The sequence below is a fragment of the Vanellus vanellus genome, assembly GCF_965231255.1.
Source record: "Vanellus vanellus genome assembly, chromosome: 6".
Taxonomy (NCBI): Eukaryota; Metazoa; Chordata; class Aves; order Charadriiformes; family Charadriidae; genus Vanellus; species Vanellus vanellus.
In genome coordinates, this window is record NC_138911.1 from 17023048 (window position 1) to 17040619 (window position 17572).

At 36.1% G+C, this 17572-nt stretch overlaps 1 protein-coding gene across 6 annotated transcripts in view; it reads left to right on the top strand.

The window, feature by feature from the left end:
- Window positions 1-17572, top strand: part of NAP1L4 (nucleosome assembly protein 1 like 4) — a 30085-nt gene that overhangs the window by 5256 nt on the left and 7257 nt on the right. For 4 of the 6 annotated variants that reach the window (XM_082485245.1, XM_082485249.1, XM_082485247.1 and 1 more), the window contains exons 4-15: window positions 836-897; window positions 2466-2565; window positions 3480-3621; window positions 3727-3813; window positions 5381-5506; window positions 6042-6113; window positions 9876-10015; window positions 12052-12197; window positions 13849-13871; window positions 14527-14646; window positions 14936-14965; window positions 16285-16341. In XM_082485245.1, coding sequence (XP_082341371.1) covers window positions 836-897; window positions 2466-2565; window positions 3480-3621; window positions 3727-3813; window positions 5381-5506; window positions 6042-6113; window positions 9876-10015; window positions 12052-12197; window positions 13849-13871; window positions 14527-14646; window positions 14936-14965; window positions 16285-16341 — 1105 coding nt within the window. Of the gene's footprint in view, window positions 1-835; window positions 898-1615; window positions 1696-2465; window positions 2566-3479; window positions 3622-3726; window positions 3814-5380; window positions 5507-6041; window positions 6114-9875; window positions 10016-12051; window positions 12198-13848; window positions 13872-14526; window positions 14647-14935; window positions 14966-16284; window positions 16342-17498; window positions 17537-17572 lie in introns of those variants that run through there. The other 2 variants (XM_082485248.1, XM_082485250.1) reach the window with 2 other exon arrangements.

The window sequence follows — 17572 nt, forward strand, 5'->3', positions numbered from 1 at the left end:
ATGTGTGATATCTTTTCTCCTTTTGTATCTGAGTTAGGGTTAATTTCAGCCATACCCAATCTGTATTTCACGACCTATAAACTGGCAGGGAACACAGAGAATGCTTGCTAGCTGTTGACTCATTCTGGGCCCTCTTTCCTCTAGCACGGGAAGTGTGATGGGAGAAGACATTGCAGCAGGGAGATGGAGAGGACAGGGACTTCTCTTTTTAGAGTACAAGCAAATGTTATTACTATTAGTCAAAACAACTTCATATAGAAATTTGAAACAAGGAGCTTTGATCTCATTTATCTTGCTTTCTTACCTGTATCCTTTCTCGTGTTTTTCTTCGTCACTAAAATGAAAGCACCTAGCAGACTGTTTAAAAACTATGAGCAAGTTCCAGTTTGGATTGGTTATTATGGGAGCCATTCACTTTACTGCAAGAGATTATGCATGATGAATATGCATGATGAAAAGGGTGTCTTGTATTGTCACTTGTGAGTAATAACATTTTCCTGTTCAGAGTGACCCAGGACATATGAAAGGCCAGCCATTCACTTAATGAGACTAATTTATCTGTCAGTGGTTTTTGGTTTGGGGGGTTCTGTTTTGGTTTGGGGGCTTTGGGGTTTTTTTGCCTTTCCTTTGCATCCTACTCATCTTAGGAGAGCTAGTTTCATACCCAAACTTTTACTCTTAAGTTTTGAGAAAATACATGTCTTTTAGTGGCATACTTGTTTATAAAACTTGTCCTGTAGTAAACACTGAAAATTCAGAATGCTTTTGTTCTTAAGTGTTAACATTTTTCTAAAGTGATGCCTTTTTTAATATGTTACATTTTAAATTCTTCTAGTAAAACAGAAGATACTGCTTCAGATTCTGTGGAGGCCGCTAAAAATGCAAGTGACAAAAAAGGTAAGAAATAAGTAACAGTAGGTGACATTAGGTGGAATAAGCCTATTGCCTTGTGTATTGAAGGTTCTTTTTCTACAGTTACAAAACCTTTATAGTCAAAACTACAGATGGGTTCACTATTGAAAGCAAAGCAATGGTTTCTAGGCTAACTGTTCAGTTTTTGGTGTTTTCCTGTTTATTGTAGCCAAGAGCAAAATAAAGGCTATATTTTTGTAACAGAGAAAATATTTTTGCATATCTTGTGACTAGGGTGCCTCACTATTGCATGAAATAACACACTAGACACTTGCAATAAGGCCTGTATAGACTAGCTTTTAACAACGTGTAATCTTTATCAGTGTAATTATTAAAATGAGCAGTCCTATATGTATGCTAGTTCATTACTATCTTGTTTGTAGGAAAATACATCTTTATAGTGTGTCTGCTTGAGGCTTTTATTCTTAATTTGGAACGTCTGCAGATAACTGCTGAATAATGCTTTTCAAATTAATACTTCTGCATGCAGAAAAGCTGCAGTTCCATTGCTATTAACTTGAATGCTCTAATTGTAAGTTACAGTGAAATATGTTTCACGTATACGGTCACTGAATGTTCTTTAGGTCTCACTTTTTAAAAATTATTTTTTAAGAAAGCCTTTCACAGGCAATTGGAAGTCACATATAAAGTGGTAGACGCCATCAAGTAATTCTTGTAGTCAAGTTGGATTATGAAAAAACAATCGGCCCCCCTCCCCAAAACAAACAACAAAAACAAGTGAAAAACAACACACCAACCCACCTACACAAGAGCTTCATCAAGGTAGCCTGTGCTGTGCAAGTTATTGATTTTATTTTTAATGTCTGGAGGGGAGAGCAGCGAGAAGGAATGTAAAGATTTTGAAAGAAAACGTGTTTCCACTATGACCACCAGTGCAGTTTTTAGTAAGGATTTTTATCTCTTAACCAGAAGCATTTTAGTTCTGACATCCCGCAAAAATAGTCTACTGTGAACTATTGTGATGACTTGAGGAGCCTTACAGATTGTAAAAATATCTTGATGTAAAAAATTAGTACTGTTCAAGGAAATCGTCAGAGTGCTGTGCTGCTTTGTTGTCGAATACTAGAATACACAGTTTTTGTGAGGTTTTTTTCAGGAGCTAGGCTCACTGGAATACACTTTTATAAATGTCTTGGAAGTATAATGCAGTGGTTCTCTTGCAAATTTGTATGTGGCTTATGAGCTACAGCTAGTATAGAGGGACGACAGAGAAACTCCGGTTCTGCACTTTCTTACATAAAGGAGAAGACAGGAAATTTGCTTATGTCATCAATGTACCGCTTGCTTCTAAAAGCAAAGACTTGATATATTTGTAAAGAGAAAGGTGCATTTCCTGTCATTATCCAGTTTTATCTTTCTAAAGTCTGATCCTGAAGTAATTTTGCTTAAGTCATTAGTTAACTATAGTTGTGCTATTTGAGATCTGGAAAATAGTGAGTATTTTTACTGTGACTGCTATAAGACACGCAGTATGACAAAAGCGCTATAAATATATTCAGATTTGTTTTAAAAGTGTGTTTCTGTCTTTATAGAAAAGCTAGCAGACCAAGTGATGCAAAATCCACAGGTCCTGGCAGCTCTACAGGAACGTCTTGACAACACGGCACTTACTCCTTCAAGTTACATTGAAACGTAAGTACAGGGCATAATAAAATTCTTGAAAGACCGAAAGCATAATAAAATGTTATTACTGTATGATTAATGTAGGAAATTGGAACAAATGATTCACTAAGAAAGATGTTTGACTTAAACTGTGATTCATAGTGGCCTACTTCTGGAAGGAAGAGTGAAGTTTTAGTTCACACGAAATTACAAACAAAATTCAGTTCAGTATTTTCCTTGGCTGTTATTTTGGTTAGAAATAACTCCCTTCGCCCTGCTTTGTTTTCTTCTGTGACCCTCATTCTGTCAGAGTGTGTGCTGCATTGACTGATTATTTCTATAAGATTGCTGTCCAGGATGTAGTGGAAAGTTCAGGACTTGTAGATCCTTAGAAGCTTAGTTTTATATTAACTGTAGAGTGGACTTAAACTTTAAAATTTTGCCATTTGTAGATATTTGTGCTTATTTCCTTACTGGGAATAGCTGGTAGGCGTCTTTTAAAAAAAATTATAAATGCTATAAAAAGCTCTCTTTACCTGACTATGTATAAATGCTTAATAATTTAAAGTACAGATGGGCAGCATGTACTTTTCTGAGTATCACCCATGAATCAAAACTTTCCCCTGTAGCGTGCACAGTTCTTATTTTTTCGTAGATGAATTCACACGACTCTAGTCTCAAAGTTTAGGTGTAAACAAAGGTATTAATTTCAGATCTTTGAACCACAGAGAGGGCGGTGGCCCCAGGGAATGGAACAGAAGATAACACTTTTGAGAACAGCTTGGATAGGAGAGGATTACTTCAACTTTTTGAAATAGGTTTTGAAGAAATATGTATGTTTGATATAAACTTTTTATTGCAAAATTGCATTTAGTTATAAGCAGCCTATTTCACAGTGATAAGTTAAATAATGCTGAGGCAACTAACTTTTAATCATTTTTTAGTTTACCAAAAGCAGTGAAAAGAAGAATCGATGCCTTGAAACAGCTCCAGGTGAAATGTGCCCATATAGAAGCTAAATTCTATGAAGAAGTGCACGATTTAGAGAGAAAATATGCAGCACTCTATCAACCCCTTTTTGATAAGGTGGGAAGACTGCCTATATAGTCTTTGTATCCTTCTAGCTGAGTTAGTTCTGTTTGCATGGTAGGTTTTACATCTTCAGTTACATTCTTGGTTTTTCTAACACAGAGAAGAGAGTTCATTAATGGAGAAGCTGAACCCACAGATGCGGAGTCAGAATGGCATAGTGAAAATGAGGAAGAAGAAAAACTAGCTGTGAGTACAACTTGGGTAGTGAACTACAGATAAATCAGATTTTCAGATTTCATTCCTGTACAGTGTTTTCCATTGAAAGACTCATCTTCTGGAAATACAGATTTTATCAGTAATGTGTTATTGTGATGAATATATTGTTATGTCTAGTGAGAGCTTTTAAACTTTTAGATTAGCCTTTTTCAACTTTGTAACTTGAGTGAATTGAAAAGTTGCCTTTGTTTGCACTGTTCGTAACCTGTTAACAGTATTTTTCTGATAATGGGTTCCATTCCAGTGCTACAGGATACCCCAAGATAATAGAAGGCTGGCTGTTTGTCTGCCTGCCTCCTTTATTTTGGGGGACATAATTAGCTTTCATTTTCATAAATACAGATTAGTAGATACACCAATGTCACCTAGTCGTACAATGGAGTTTACCTAATAAAATCTATGCTGGGTGGTGGATTACTACTGGCCTATTGAGTAGGAGCTACCTAGATTTAGGAGTGACATTAAGATCTGTAGGCTGCCTTTTACTCCCCTATCATCATTTTTGGAGGGGTATGCTCATGGCTTGATTCTTTTTCTTGGAGAGGCGACCTACTTACAATGCTGCATTTGCCATTCTGTCAGGTTTTCTTTGTTTTTTCCTTGGCTGGTCTTCATTCAATTTCCTTTGGACACTTCTGTATACAAAGCAAATTGTTCTCTTTGGTTTTACTGATCTCATGAGATTTAGCATGACACAGTGCTCTGCGCATAAGCAAGAAAGTTTTGTTAAGCTTTGTGTAAATACAGCGTTGACAGGGCCGTGTTCCATGCAACTGTAAGATCAGAAACAGGTCTAGATGGCAAGTAAACTGCTGCTTCATATTCTTGGCTAGTCATAACCCAAGCAGCTGCTTTTGGGAAGATCTTAATATTTGCTGCTACCTAGTGGTGTAAAAGGAACGGTGCAATACACCTAATTCAGACTTTAAATTTCCTGGGTTTTTTTGAGATGCAGAAGTGACTTAGTCATTCGCCTTTTTTTTATAACATTTGACATCAGATATGTGTAGGTGATCTTGTATCACAAAAGATTAATAATTGAAAACAATGTAATAATGAAAAATAACCTTGAAAACCAACTTTACCAAGTATTCTGCAAAATTGAGAAGCTGAAACAGTATTTCAGAGGGCAAAGTTAAATTTGAAGTTTTTAAATGAAACACTGTAAATGGCACATGAAACTGCAAGAATGAGATAAAAAACCAAATACATTTGTTTTTTCTATTTGTAGAAAGATAGAAATGTGTTTTTATTATTTCTATTTGTCAAGTCAGTGAGTCTGTCACTGTCTACTTAGTCTTTGTACAGAAGAATTCCAAATTAGTTGAAAGTAAATGAATTAAATGTATATATGTTTAATTGTGTAACTAATTTTTGTGTCTCTTAACCTCATTTAGTGAAAAAAACACAGTGTAAATGTTAAATGTTCCTTAAACACAGCTTCAGAGGTGGCAAATGTTTTGTACATCTACCTTTGTTTATTAAATATATTAGGAAGTCGTGATTTAACTTAAATATTTCTGTATTTGTTTCACAGGGAGACTTGAAAAATGTAGTGGTAATAGAAGAAAAAGCGGAAGGAGAAGAGACAAATGTCAAAGGAATTCCAGACTTCTGGTTTACTATCTTTAGGAATGTAGATATGCTAAGTGAATTAGTACAAGTAAGTTTTTCCTCTGAAAATAATAACTTCTGTCATGTGTTAAATAAATTGCTACATTTTCCAATTAATACCAAGTGCTTGTGGAATGTTTGTGAGACCAAATCTTTGAGTCTTCAGAATCCTTAATATTGTTTCCGAAGATTCTTGAAAGGCCAGTGGTGAACAAGCAGAACAGCTGACTCGAACTGCTAAACGCTATATGGATTGTTTAAGAAATGGTCTTGTAACAGCCTTTGTAGACATAACAATGCAAGTTTATGCACTGATTACAATAGCTATTCCCCTATAGTTTTGTTAATTTAGTCCATAAAGGATTATTTTTCCTGAAGGCCTAACGATTGAGAATTTTGCATGGGGTATTTGGAACTACGATCAAGAAGTTTGTATTCAAATCTGAACTCTAGCTGAAATTGTTGAATAATTACAAGGTTTGGTTCTCTCTTAAGAACAGGTTGAACAAGCAAGCTAGGTTTAAATTTTATTCTTCTGAATGTTGCCTGCTGAATAGGAATTTCTTTTTTCTTTTCCTTTTTAGGAATATGATGAACCAATCTTGAAACATCTGCAGGATATTAAAGTTAAGTTTTCTGAACCCGGACAGCCTATGGTGAGTTTTCTCTGGTTGTTTCTGATAGAGATTGTAGTAGTGAAGTGAACAGCATTTCAAAACTCTTGTTCCATTCTGTTCAGCTGCAGTATATGTGAGGGGTTTCTTTCTAGGCTAATATCTTCACGCTTTGCCTTTTAAAGATTTATATTCAGCTTTCCTGACCTTTACTCTTTTGTCCTTAGCGTGGATACCTCTGACATCACTGTAGTTTCTAGATTCCAATTCTGGCTCAATTCTGTCTAGGTTTCAGTTTTTCTCTCTCAAATTTCAGATTTGGTACTCTTAGTAAGAAAATTACATGGCTGGTTTTGGTTCACCTGAAAATGAATTGTGGAAAAAATTCTGGGTGCTACTTACTATATTGAATGTTACATCAAAGGAAGATACATGACACTAGTAATATTAATCTACTGGAACAGGTTGCCCAGAGAGGTTGTGGAATCTTCCACTCTGGAGACATTCAAAACTCGCCTGGATGCCGTCCTGTGTAACCTGCTGTAGGTGGCCCTGCTCTGGCAGGGAGGGTGGACTAGATGATCTCCAGAGGGCCCTTCCAACCCTGACCATTCTGTGATTTCATGTAATCAAACCCCGTAGTCATTGATACTGTGTTGATTGAAAAGGATAGAAAAACATATTAAATGGTCTTTTAAAAGTGTACCTAATGAGTAATTTTTAACGTACAACTTTGCCTTTTTTTTGGGAAATTGTTTTCCTATTTAAGTCTAATGTACAGAGACAGATAACTGTTTGTCAAAAGTTGTTCTGTTGCTTATTTAATTCATGCAGCCTATGCTTATTCCTTGAACTCCTTTTGAGGGCGAAGCAGGGAGAAGGATCCTTTCTTTAAGCTTTGTCCTTGTGCCTTTTTCCCTATGTTTGGTGTTTTTTGTTTTGTCTTATAGAGTTGTAGTCTTCTGACAAAATCTAAAATAAATGCAAGAAATGTTTCATTAAAAATTCACATAAGAAAGATGGGAGGACTCCCTCAAAGTACCTTTTAAAAGTTAAAACAGCTGAAGCAAAGTTTTTAGTCCTTGTTGTCTTTCTCCTATCAGTATGAAAAAGTTTGAGCTGATAATAGGCAAGGGAAGTAGTATGGACAGAGAAGAATTGGGAATTAAGTTCCTAAATATTGCTAGGGCTGAAGGAGGGGATATGAGTTTTATGAAGAAAATGAATTGTTTAAGCACTAAGTGAAGTATTCTAAGAAGTTGGTGGTTTTTAATCTTGAAGCTTATCTATTTAGTGGCATTTGGATGATTTGGGAATAGTTGTGTTTGCCTACAGCATTTTTGTGTTCTTATTCAACTTTGTTTTACAGTACCTTAAGATGAAGAACTGCTCTTAAAACACCAGTGGATTTATCTTGTCTCGCACTGTTCGTAACCTCTTGACAGCATATTTCTGTGAATAGGTTCCATTCCAGTGCTACATGAAATCCAGTAATGGAAGGTTGACAAATTCCATGTCCCTTCTGTATTTGGAGACAAAAGAATGGATTCCTAACTAATTGAGTGAAACCTGTTGTCCAGTTGTGTGTGACTATCTTGTCGGAAATTTTGTGGCTATGGAAAACTGCTGCAGCAGTGGTAGCTTAGCACTGTAAAAAGCTCACATAAGCGGTGTGTAATTAATACACTAATTCTGTTGGGGATTAGGTTTTGTCACTTAAAGAAATATGTGATAGTAATTTTCTGATTGATCGTTGACCCAAAACGATTAACTGTAGTTACTGTTCTCCAAAAGTAGATTTACCTGGCTACAGTAATGGTGCTTACAAAGTTCTGTTTGCTATAGCCTGTATATATAAACTTTGTCTGCATGAAGCATAAGTGATTCCCTTACTATTTGCTTTTATTTATTTATAGTCATATGAAGAAACTTACATATGTTTGTACAAATATAATTTCTACTTATGTAATGTATATCTATTTGGACATCAGGATCCTTAGCTAGCATATTCAGACCTGGATGACACGTCTGGGTATGACTTAAGCAAGTAGTTTAAAATAAGGAAGTTCTCTTTTTTTTTCTTTGAACTTCATGAGAACACCTCATACTATAGGAGAAATGTAGAAATACATGCTACAAAGGTAAGCTGGTATCAAAAGCAAAGACATCCAAATAAAGACTACTGGAAATCTTATTGCAACTCTTCAAATAGTATGTGAAACTTGAAGCCTCTTATTATTGTCTCCTAATTAGCAGGTATGGAATGAAATTCTGAAATGCAGTCTCTGCAGATACTTTTTGTCTTGCTAGTCCTTGGGATCCTGCAAGTTAAGTAATACAACTGGCTATGTATTTATAACCCCAGTGACAGTTTGTGGGATTATTTGGGTATGAAGGTTAGTCAGTGGTAGTGGATAAGCTAAATTTGTAACTTATCCCCTGAGCGTGTTTGCCAAAGATGCTTGCCTTAGCTGAAAACAACCTCCAAACCATACTGGCTTTCTTGAATTGCTTTAAAATGAAAGGAAGTAAAGCTGAAATAGGCTATGTGAAGCCAATACAGATACTCCAGTACACATCTGGTTCCTATTGGCTTTATTTCCTGAAACTGGGAACATGTGAATGGGAAGGCTGTTGTTGCCACTAGTCCCCATCACTTCTTGACCACTGGCTTTCCAGATTTCTGTCTCACGAGGAGATTCATGTGATCATAGAAAGGAGATAGTGTGGAAAGACTAAGGGGCCTTTGGGAGATGAGTGAGGGATAAATGTCTTTGAAGAGACTGCTGTCCCCAGAGTTATTTATCTGCACATGGTGGATGTTTAAAAAGAGGGGAGGCTGAGACAGACTTGAGTGATAACAGACTGTTTTCTGGTCTGAGTCTGAAGAGTGCCTGGGGAAGTATGTCCATGAGCTATGCAACACACATGGTCTGCAAGGCTAGTGTTTTTGGCAATGATCTGATCTAGTTTATATGTGCATTAGGTCTAGCTCTTACAGCATATTGCTGGGGTAATAAAGAAAACATTTAAGGTAACTTATGCATGCTGTGGCTGTGCAGTAGCTCTGGTGATGTAGGGGATTTTGACTTTCAACCCTTCTGTGTTGTTCAGCTGACCTGCCTAAGCAGACTGTTGCATCCTTCAAGTAACTAGAGCAATGCTGCTGAAAACCTGTTTCCCCTGTTGCAAGGCAGTTTGAATTTTGTTTTGCTTTTAAATAGTTCATAGTTGATCCTGAGTGTGAATTGGGCGTATATGGCAATCGGTTTTTGAAAGCTTTACAGATTTGAAAATTGATGCATTGTGTATGCTGTGGTTTTCTATAGCTGGAGTCTTTTGTTGTCTGTGTAAGAAACTGGATTTCTGCAAACAATTTTCAGGTGCCAGAGGAGGGCTGAACTCAAACATAAGCAGAAACACCTGCTTCGGGCTGTATCCTGTTAAAACAGGGATGATGACTAGGCTTCCACAGAAAATTAAACCAAGACTTTGAGAAAATTACTTATTTCTATGGTTGCTTTTAAGACAGGTGTTCTCTATGTAAAAGTGAATGAAATGTAGTAGATTACCTGATTTAAATTTGAATGTTAAAATTAGCCAAGGTTGTTCTACCTTCTTGTGTGTTCAGAATTGAACAGTCTTCATTTCCTGCTTCTGCTGTAGTTTGAAAGATACGTTTGCAATCAACTTCTTACCTTTTTTTCCTGTATTCAGAGTTTGATATAAGGTAATTCTACTGATGGACTATTTCAAAGGTAAAAATTAGTGGTAACATAAAACTATAATGGAACTTTCTTCCAGTCTTTCTCATTAGAGTTCCACTTCGGGCCCAATGACTACTTTTCTAATTCAGTCCTGACGAAAACATACAAGATGAAGTCAGAGCCAGACAAGACGGATCCCTTTTCATTTGAAGGACCTGAAATAGTTGATTGTGAGGGGTAAGTAAAACTTGACATTCATAAAATCTTCTGAAGTAATAGTCCCTATTTTCCAGATGCTGTTTTCTCTTACTGTGACAATGATTAATAAAGATAAAATAAAGCTTTTGCTGACTTAAAAACTGTGAATGCTTGTAGGGATGATGATCTTAAACTCAAGCATGCAGAAGTAACAGCTGTGTAGATACGTTTTAATGTAGTGCGCATTTTAAATCTTACACCTTCCAAATTTAATAGATTGTTACTGGGGTAACAAACCTTTTACTTCCAGATAATTGGGTAAATTCATTTCAGTCATTACATTTCATGCACCCTCATAGTCTGATTAAGTAACCTTAGGCTCTCTTGGACTCTTGCTCATCCCATCAGCAATTTTTATTCCAGCAGTACTTGTGAATCTGGCAGGAATTGGTCATATGTATGATCTGTTCTTTCAGCCTGTTTTGAGGCTGGAACATACTGGTCGTGCAGTCTGGTTCTGGCAGTTGTGGCTGCGTACTTCCAAATGAACTGAGAATGCACCAATCTTTCTGGCAAAATGTGTTCAGAGACAGACTGTGGGATGGTGAATTCACATCTCTGTTCTGGAAGTCTAGTGAGTTGGGCACCATCATAGACTTTTTCTTTGGGTAAAAGATGGTTCTGTCTAGTCTAGCCCAACCCATTCTTTTCCCATTAGTGATCTCTGCTCTATAACTGATGTTCAGTGCCACACCAGAGCATCTTGCTGTACCTTATTTTAGTTCGCTTACTTGGTGTGGTGTGTGGTTGGGTTTTTTTTTTCCTTCCCCTTCAAGGATGGGGTTTTGGGTTTTGCTGGGAGGGTTGTGTTTTTATTTTTTTTTTTGTTGTGGTTTGGTTTTGTGTTATTTTGGGGGGGGGGGGTGGTATTGTTTTGTTTTTTCTTTATTAACACTTAAGGAATATCAAATACTGGCTTTCTTGAAGGTACCCTGTCAACCTCAGACCCTTTTGGCTTTCAATGCTACATGTTAGCTTTTGAATAGAGTATTTACCTGCAGTGGGGCAAAATGTCTAGTTGCACATTCAGTGAAAGTTGTGCCTAAGTAAAAGGCTAGTCCGTTTTGAAGAAAACTCCAGTTAATACCAGCAAAATGTTTTCTGTTTAAGTCTTACAGAGGAGGAATTTCTTACTAAAATTGCTGTTATGTCAAAACTTTGGTTTCAGTACCTGTTTCCTTGTGAAGGTTATAGATACTGGAGTAAGTGGAGCAGGAAAACATTCTTCTGTGACTTCATATAGGTTAACTATAAAACTGTTGACTTCAACTGTTTATGTATAGGAGAGGATGCTTTGAGGCGCTTAAGTGTTACTGCGACACCATTATTTCCATTATAAGAGAGCTAGCTGTGTTTACCACTCATCCTTTGCCGTGTGTGGTTTTTGGGTAAAAATATAGGTGGATGGAGAGAGACTCTTAAGTGAGATAAAAGTGTCAGTTTGCAAAGCAGCAGAAAGAAACTGAAAAGTAAGCTCTTTCTAGCTTGCTGTACTTGACTGCCAAGTCAGTCTTAGCACTGTTCTTTGGACAGCTAAAATGTGCCCTCCCTGGATACTCCTTGTGCGTTTATTTTTAGGGTAACCAGATACCGCCTTGACCTGTAGTGAGAGGACATAACGTATTGTTTTCTAGTGGTCTGACTGTTGGAAGAATAATTCTCAACTGTTGAGTTTTTTTTGGAATAGCTTAATCATGCCCTCGGTTACAAAACTCTAGGAGTTGGGGCAAAGAGGTATTAAAATATGGGTGGAGGCAGTGATTACTTTGAGAAGACAAACTATTTAAGTTTTTCATGTAGGGTAATACTTGATATGTCCAACATATACACAGTCTCTAGCACTATGATAAGTCTAACTGACATCTTGTCAAGTAGATTAAGTTGCTAGTGTGAATAAAACTAGCTGCAGAGAATGATAAGCCATCTTTGTCCTGATGTTTGTTGCTCTAATGCTCAGTTCCTTATTTTCACTGATAAATGTTGTTAAAATGCTGTTTCCCACATGTCGTCTCTAGGTGTACTATTGACTGGAAGAAAGGAAAAAATGTTACAGTTAAAACAATCAAGAAAAAACAGAAACACAAGGGTCGAGGCACAGTTCGGACAATTACTAAACAAGTACCTAATGATTCTTTTTTTAACTTCTTCAGCCCAATAAAGGGTAAGCCTGGAAATCAAGAATTTAGGATTCTTAATGTGTTATGTTTTATTTATATGTAGTTGTATTTATACAGCTTAAACCTATAAACTACTTATGCTGCTGCATTGTATACTTTCTTCTTACTTGAAGAAGATAGCAAACTGCAGCCCGTCCAAATGGATCATTTCATTCTGATGTTATTCTGTAGAATTTGGCCTTTAGGTGTGCTGTGTAAACAGGATGCATAGTATGGAAAGAGTCTAATTTAGAACCTCCTAAAGAAGTTGACTTGTTTCACCACAGGATGGCTCCATGCATCACTTTGAGATTTATTTTTTTTTTAACATGCGAAAGAGATCTCTTCAGTGCTGGTCAAGTTATAGCATATTGGTTTCATTTAAACCTTTGTGTTAAGTGATTAATTGGTGTTTCCTAATGCTACATATTTACCTTCCTAATTTTCCTACTTATCTAATGGTATATGTGTACTCACATATTTTAAAAAAATTACATAGATTCCAGAAACACTATTTCTTCTTGATACATCTACCGTTGTACTTTTTTTTTTCCAAACATGGATGGAAGAAGCAGTTTACTTCGTAGACTTTAGAGATCCACTGAACAAGATGGACCTTAGTTTTTGATTCAGTCATGAGTCATGAGTGTACTACCTGTCCCTGCTAAATACAACTGCAAATTCCCGTGTACATGGGGATAAGAAACAAGTGATAAGTATTTCTGAAGTTGGAGCTTGTTTGGTACAGAAATGTCCTTTAAATTAAAAAACCTACTTTTTGTTACAAGTAGTTGCTACTTCCAGAAGGGAATGAGAATTTGTTTGCCTCGTGATGGTTCTATATCAGGTTTCTTTAAATACTTAAAGGACGTACTCTGGATGTAGCCGTAGAAGAAAGATAACACTATGACATCTGTTGACTGTTGATGCTTGTGTTTTCAACTTGAGAACAGACTGAGCCAAATTACCACTTTCAAAGTAGGATCATAGTACCATGCCACAGTACCATGACACCTGAGTAGTGGAGGGAAATCTGGTTTTGCTTGGGTGTTTTCGTGGTGGTGGTGTTTTTGGTGTTGTGGTGTTTGGTTTTTGGTTTTGTTTCCCTTTTTTTTTTTTTTTTTTTTTTTTAACAAACTAAAAAAAACCCACCCTGTTCCTTACTGGTTACAGTACCAGGCCTTTTCTCAACAATGCATTGCAAATTCATGACAAAATGTTAATCTGCTTGGTAGCATCTGTGTTTGGGGAGAGGAGCGAGTTTATAGTTCTCTAGTGAAATAAAGTTACTGCAATTACAGCATTAATATAGAAACAAAATGTGTTGTTCTTTGAGGGGAGAAATGTGATCTGCATGCCTTCTGAACCTATCTTTGTAGGAAACGTTATTTCCTGTGCAAAAATCATTGACATCAAAAGGGCAGCTTTGGTGCACTTGCAAGAATTTTATGTGATGTAGTAAGTGCGATTTCTGCGGGTTTAATTTAGGGTGAATCTGAATTGTTCTAAAAGCTTAATAGTTAGCTTCTGAAGACTTCATAACCCCAGTGTTCTCTGGTATGAGAAGGTCTTTATGCTGTATTTTGTTGTCTTGAATAGGGAGGTGGGCTAGACTATACAAACTGTACTTAAATTTACTATTTTTTCTTTTTGCAGTATCTGGTGATGGAGAGTCGTTGGTAAGTTTACGTTTCTGAAATGGCATAATTGCTCTTTGCCATATCTTTTTTGCTAAACATCTCTCTTGTGACTATTTGGGTTCTTTTATTAAGTATGTACTGTGTATTTATACCATTATTTTTGCTTTTGCCAAAGCTGAGCCTCATCTTTATAAACTGAAATATACCATTGACTTTTCTCCAAGTAATCCACTGACATTTTGCCGTTACATGTCTTGGTGATCTAATACACCTATAATGGTCACTCACTGTTGGAAGAGATCATTATTTTGTCTACTACTGCATGGCTGGTATCTGATTTTTTTTTTTTTTTTTAAATCAGTTTGAAGCATTCTGAACAATTCTTTAGCATCAGGTGTCGATAACGGCAAACTCCATATAAGCCTTTTTAATAGAAGGTGTTTCAGCAGGCCAGTAGCCTGCATGTAGAAAGTAGGAAACTTTTAAAATAAATCTGTTTTGCAAATCTGGATTTAGACTTGCAATATTTCTTTTATTGTTACAAAGTTAAGTATACTGAAAGTACATGTAATCTGAAGGTTGATGTTGATAACAGTGGGATGTTTCTCAAACCTGTAACTTCAGAATATTTTTGTTTGCACCTCTGTAGCACATCACATTTTTAGTAGAAGAATCAAACTGACTTCCTTTACAGGATGAAGATTCAGAGTTTACTTTAGCAGCAGATTTTGAAATTGGACACTTCTTCCGTGAAAGGATAGTCCCTCGTGCTGTGCTTTATTTCACTGGGGAAGCTATAGAGGATGATGATAACGTATGTATGCTATCAGCATTTTGTTTTAGTCACCATGTAGATAGAAACATTCTTCTCTTCTGATTAGACTACTGTGTAGTATTAACTACATAAGAATAACAAAAATCCTGAATAGGTTCCTGTTCCTAAGTAACAGGAAATAATGGTTTAACTTGCTATGAGTTGTTAATCTTTGGTTCTGGAAGGGGCTTAGTTTCAGTTGCTGTGTTTGAATATGCTAGACTTATTACTGCAGATAATTTTATGCAAATATTATCAGACCTAATAAAACCTTGGGTTTGTTTTTCAGTTTGAAGAAGGTGAAGAAGGTGAAGAGGAGGTGAGATGCATACTGTATCTCTTATAGATAACTAATTACTTGCTGTATTCCAGATCCAGAAATAGTCCTATATGGAGCAGAAAATAGTTATGCTATAAAACATTAATAAATGCTCTTGTATATGATGCTTTTTCCCAAAAGAGTTTGGCATTCCTGACTTAGAAAACCTGAGGCTGTTTTTCCTCTTCACAAAAGTTTTCTGCAAGAACATTTATCCTCCCCCCCGCCCCCAGTATTTTGAAAGCTGCTTTCTAACATGAGTCAGAAATTAAAGATGAGCTTTTTTCTTGAGTGCTACATGATAAGAACCTTCATTCTTATTTTTAAATATGTTACTTAAGCAGTAGTGAAATTCAGGTGTCAGCTTTTAGTTGTCATAAGCTTGAAGACTGGGCCTTCAGGATAAAGGCTTAATTCAGGCCGGAATTTCTGTAAACAGACCAGAGCTTTTGGTATACTAGTAGTTTTGTATGAGTACAAACACACTGTGAAAGACTTTACACAAAACCACTAAATGATGCCACACTCAAGTGAACTAATATTGTTTACAGATAATTGTATTTTTATTTTACTACTTTTACTGTGGTGTTCTTGCCCACTGTTTAAAATACATACCTGATTGTCATAAAGTTCACCATAGTAGAATACATCAGAAGTTAGCAAGCTGGTGGTCTGATATGAGCTGGCAGCCTTCAGCATGCAGTCTCTTTTCTGTCTTTGCAAGTTGCAATACAGGCTTCTGGTCTTAGGCTGTTGAGTGACTAAACATTTTATTTTTATTTTTTTAAGCTGGATCTTGATAGAAGTGTACTTGTATTTTTAATGTTTCCTGTGCCATATTTTACTACTTGGATATAGGTGTGTGTACAACAGTGTGAAAATACTGCAAAATCCTGTGCAGGAATATGTAGCCTGTCCACAGTGATCCAAATAAGCAGAGACTCTTTGGAAGGAGGTCAAAACAAAAGAACAAATTTAGACCTATATACTTACTACCAGAACTGTAAAATTCCAAATAGTATGTCAGGTAGAAGTTAAAATGCTGGGAGACTGCAGCAACTTATGTAGGAAGGTTGCCTTAAGCCATGCTGACTGAATCTTTTAAATCTATGTTTTAAGTCGTCTTTTAAAGACTTTGCTTTAAGATTTTTGAAGATGCTGAATTCTTTTAAGTCAGCCCAAGTAGTTTTAATGTTGACATCTGAAACACTCTGGAACACAGTAATAGTATCATCTGCTATTTTGCTTTTTCTCCATTACAAAAAGTTGCACTTTTAACCTGTTTTAATTTCTGTTAGTTTATCTCTATTTTGTCATAGGAGTTGGAGGGGGAAGAGGAGGGAGAAGAAGAGGAAGATGCAGAGAGTGATCCTAAGGTAAGGATTTTTGTGTGCTTAGTCATAACGCAGACTATAATCATGAGCAATGTAACTAAGGCTATAGTAGTTTGTGAAAAGATTAATAAAACATTAAAAAATAACACCCCCCCTAGCTTCTGACTGCAATGTTTTAATCATCAGCACTCAAATTGCTCTTAAAAGTTAATGTTTCCATAAATTGAAAATATATAGGTTTTGTTTTCCAACCTACACCAAGAAAAAGATAAATTCTGAACTGTGTGCCTTTACTCCTTAATGTTATCTCTGTGTAATAATGATATATATTTTTCCTTTAGAAAGGCCTTACTTCAAATATTCTGTGGCTGGACTTCAACTTAGAATTAGTCTGACAAGTCTTGACTAGCTTGATTATTTTCTTTTTCTTAGAATTGTTCTTTTTGGCTGTCCTGATAGATGCAGGTTAGGTTCCATGTGTCTGTACTCAGCTAGAAATAAAAAAAAGTTAGTCCCCAACTTTGAATTTTAAACTCTACAAGATCTGGTTTAAAATGCAGGTTAGTTCTCCTTCTGATAGGTATTTTTCAGTGCTTCAGTCAAGGTAAAGTTAATGCTTACATTTAGTGAAGCTGAAACAGTGATGACAGACTTGTGTTCATTTAGTTCTTAAAACATCAGCTTTTAATTTTTTATAAAGGCACAGATGAAGAAGTGAAAGGCATGTAAAACTGCTTGATCTTTGGATGAAAGTCTTAATAGCAGCTGAACTTGTCACTCTTGTGAGGTAGAATTTTATATACATCATCATATCACTAGTAAATGCTTTTTGTCACCATATCAAGAATTGAGCTTGTTTTTCTTTAATGAGAAATAATGTATACTAAAGAAAATCTGTCTTGTGGAAAGGTTGATCAAACCGGTTTAGAGTGGCAGAAATGAGTATTCTGACTCTGTTCTGCAGGATCAAAATGTAGTGGTGTACCTGTGATGGGAAAAAGTAGGACAGCTGAGAAAATGTTAGTTCCAAGTTGAAGTATATTTGTGCTAAGTATCAAATATCCTTTTAAAGGATTTGGTATTCTGTAGAATAAAAGCTTAAGGTATCTTGGAAGGTTATAGTTGTTGCCTCCTGTATTATTTTGTACATTTCGCTTTTCATTCATGCTGACAGTTCCTTTCAATTTTTTCCCATTTAGGTATAATTTAAGTCTGTTTATCATTCATACATTTCTAGGTAAGGTGGAATTCCATTCATACCTAACTTCCAAGA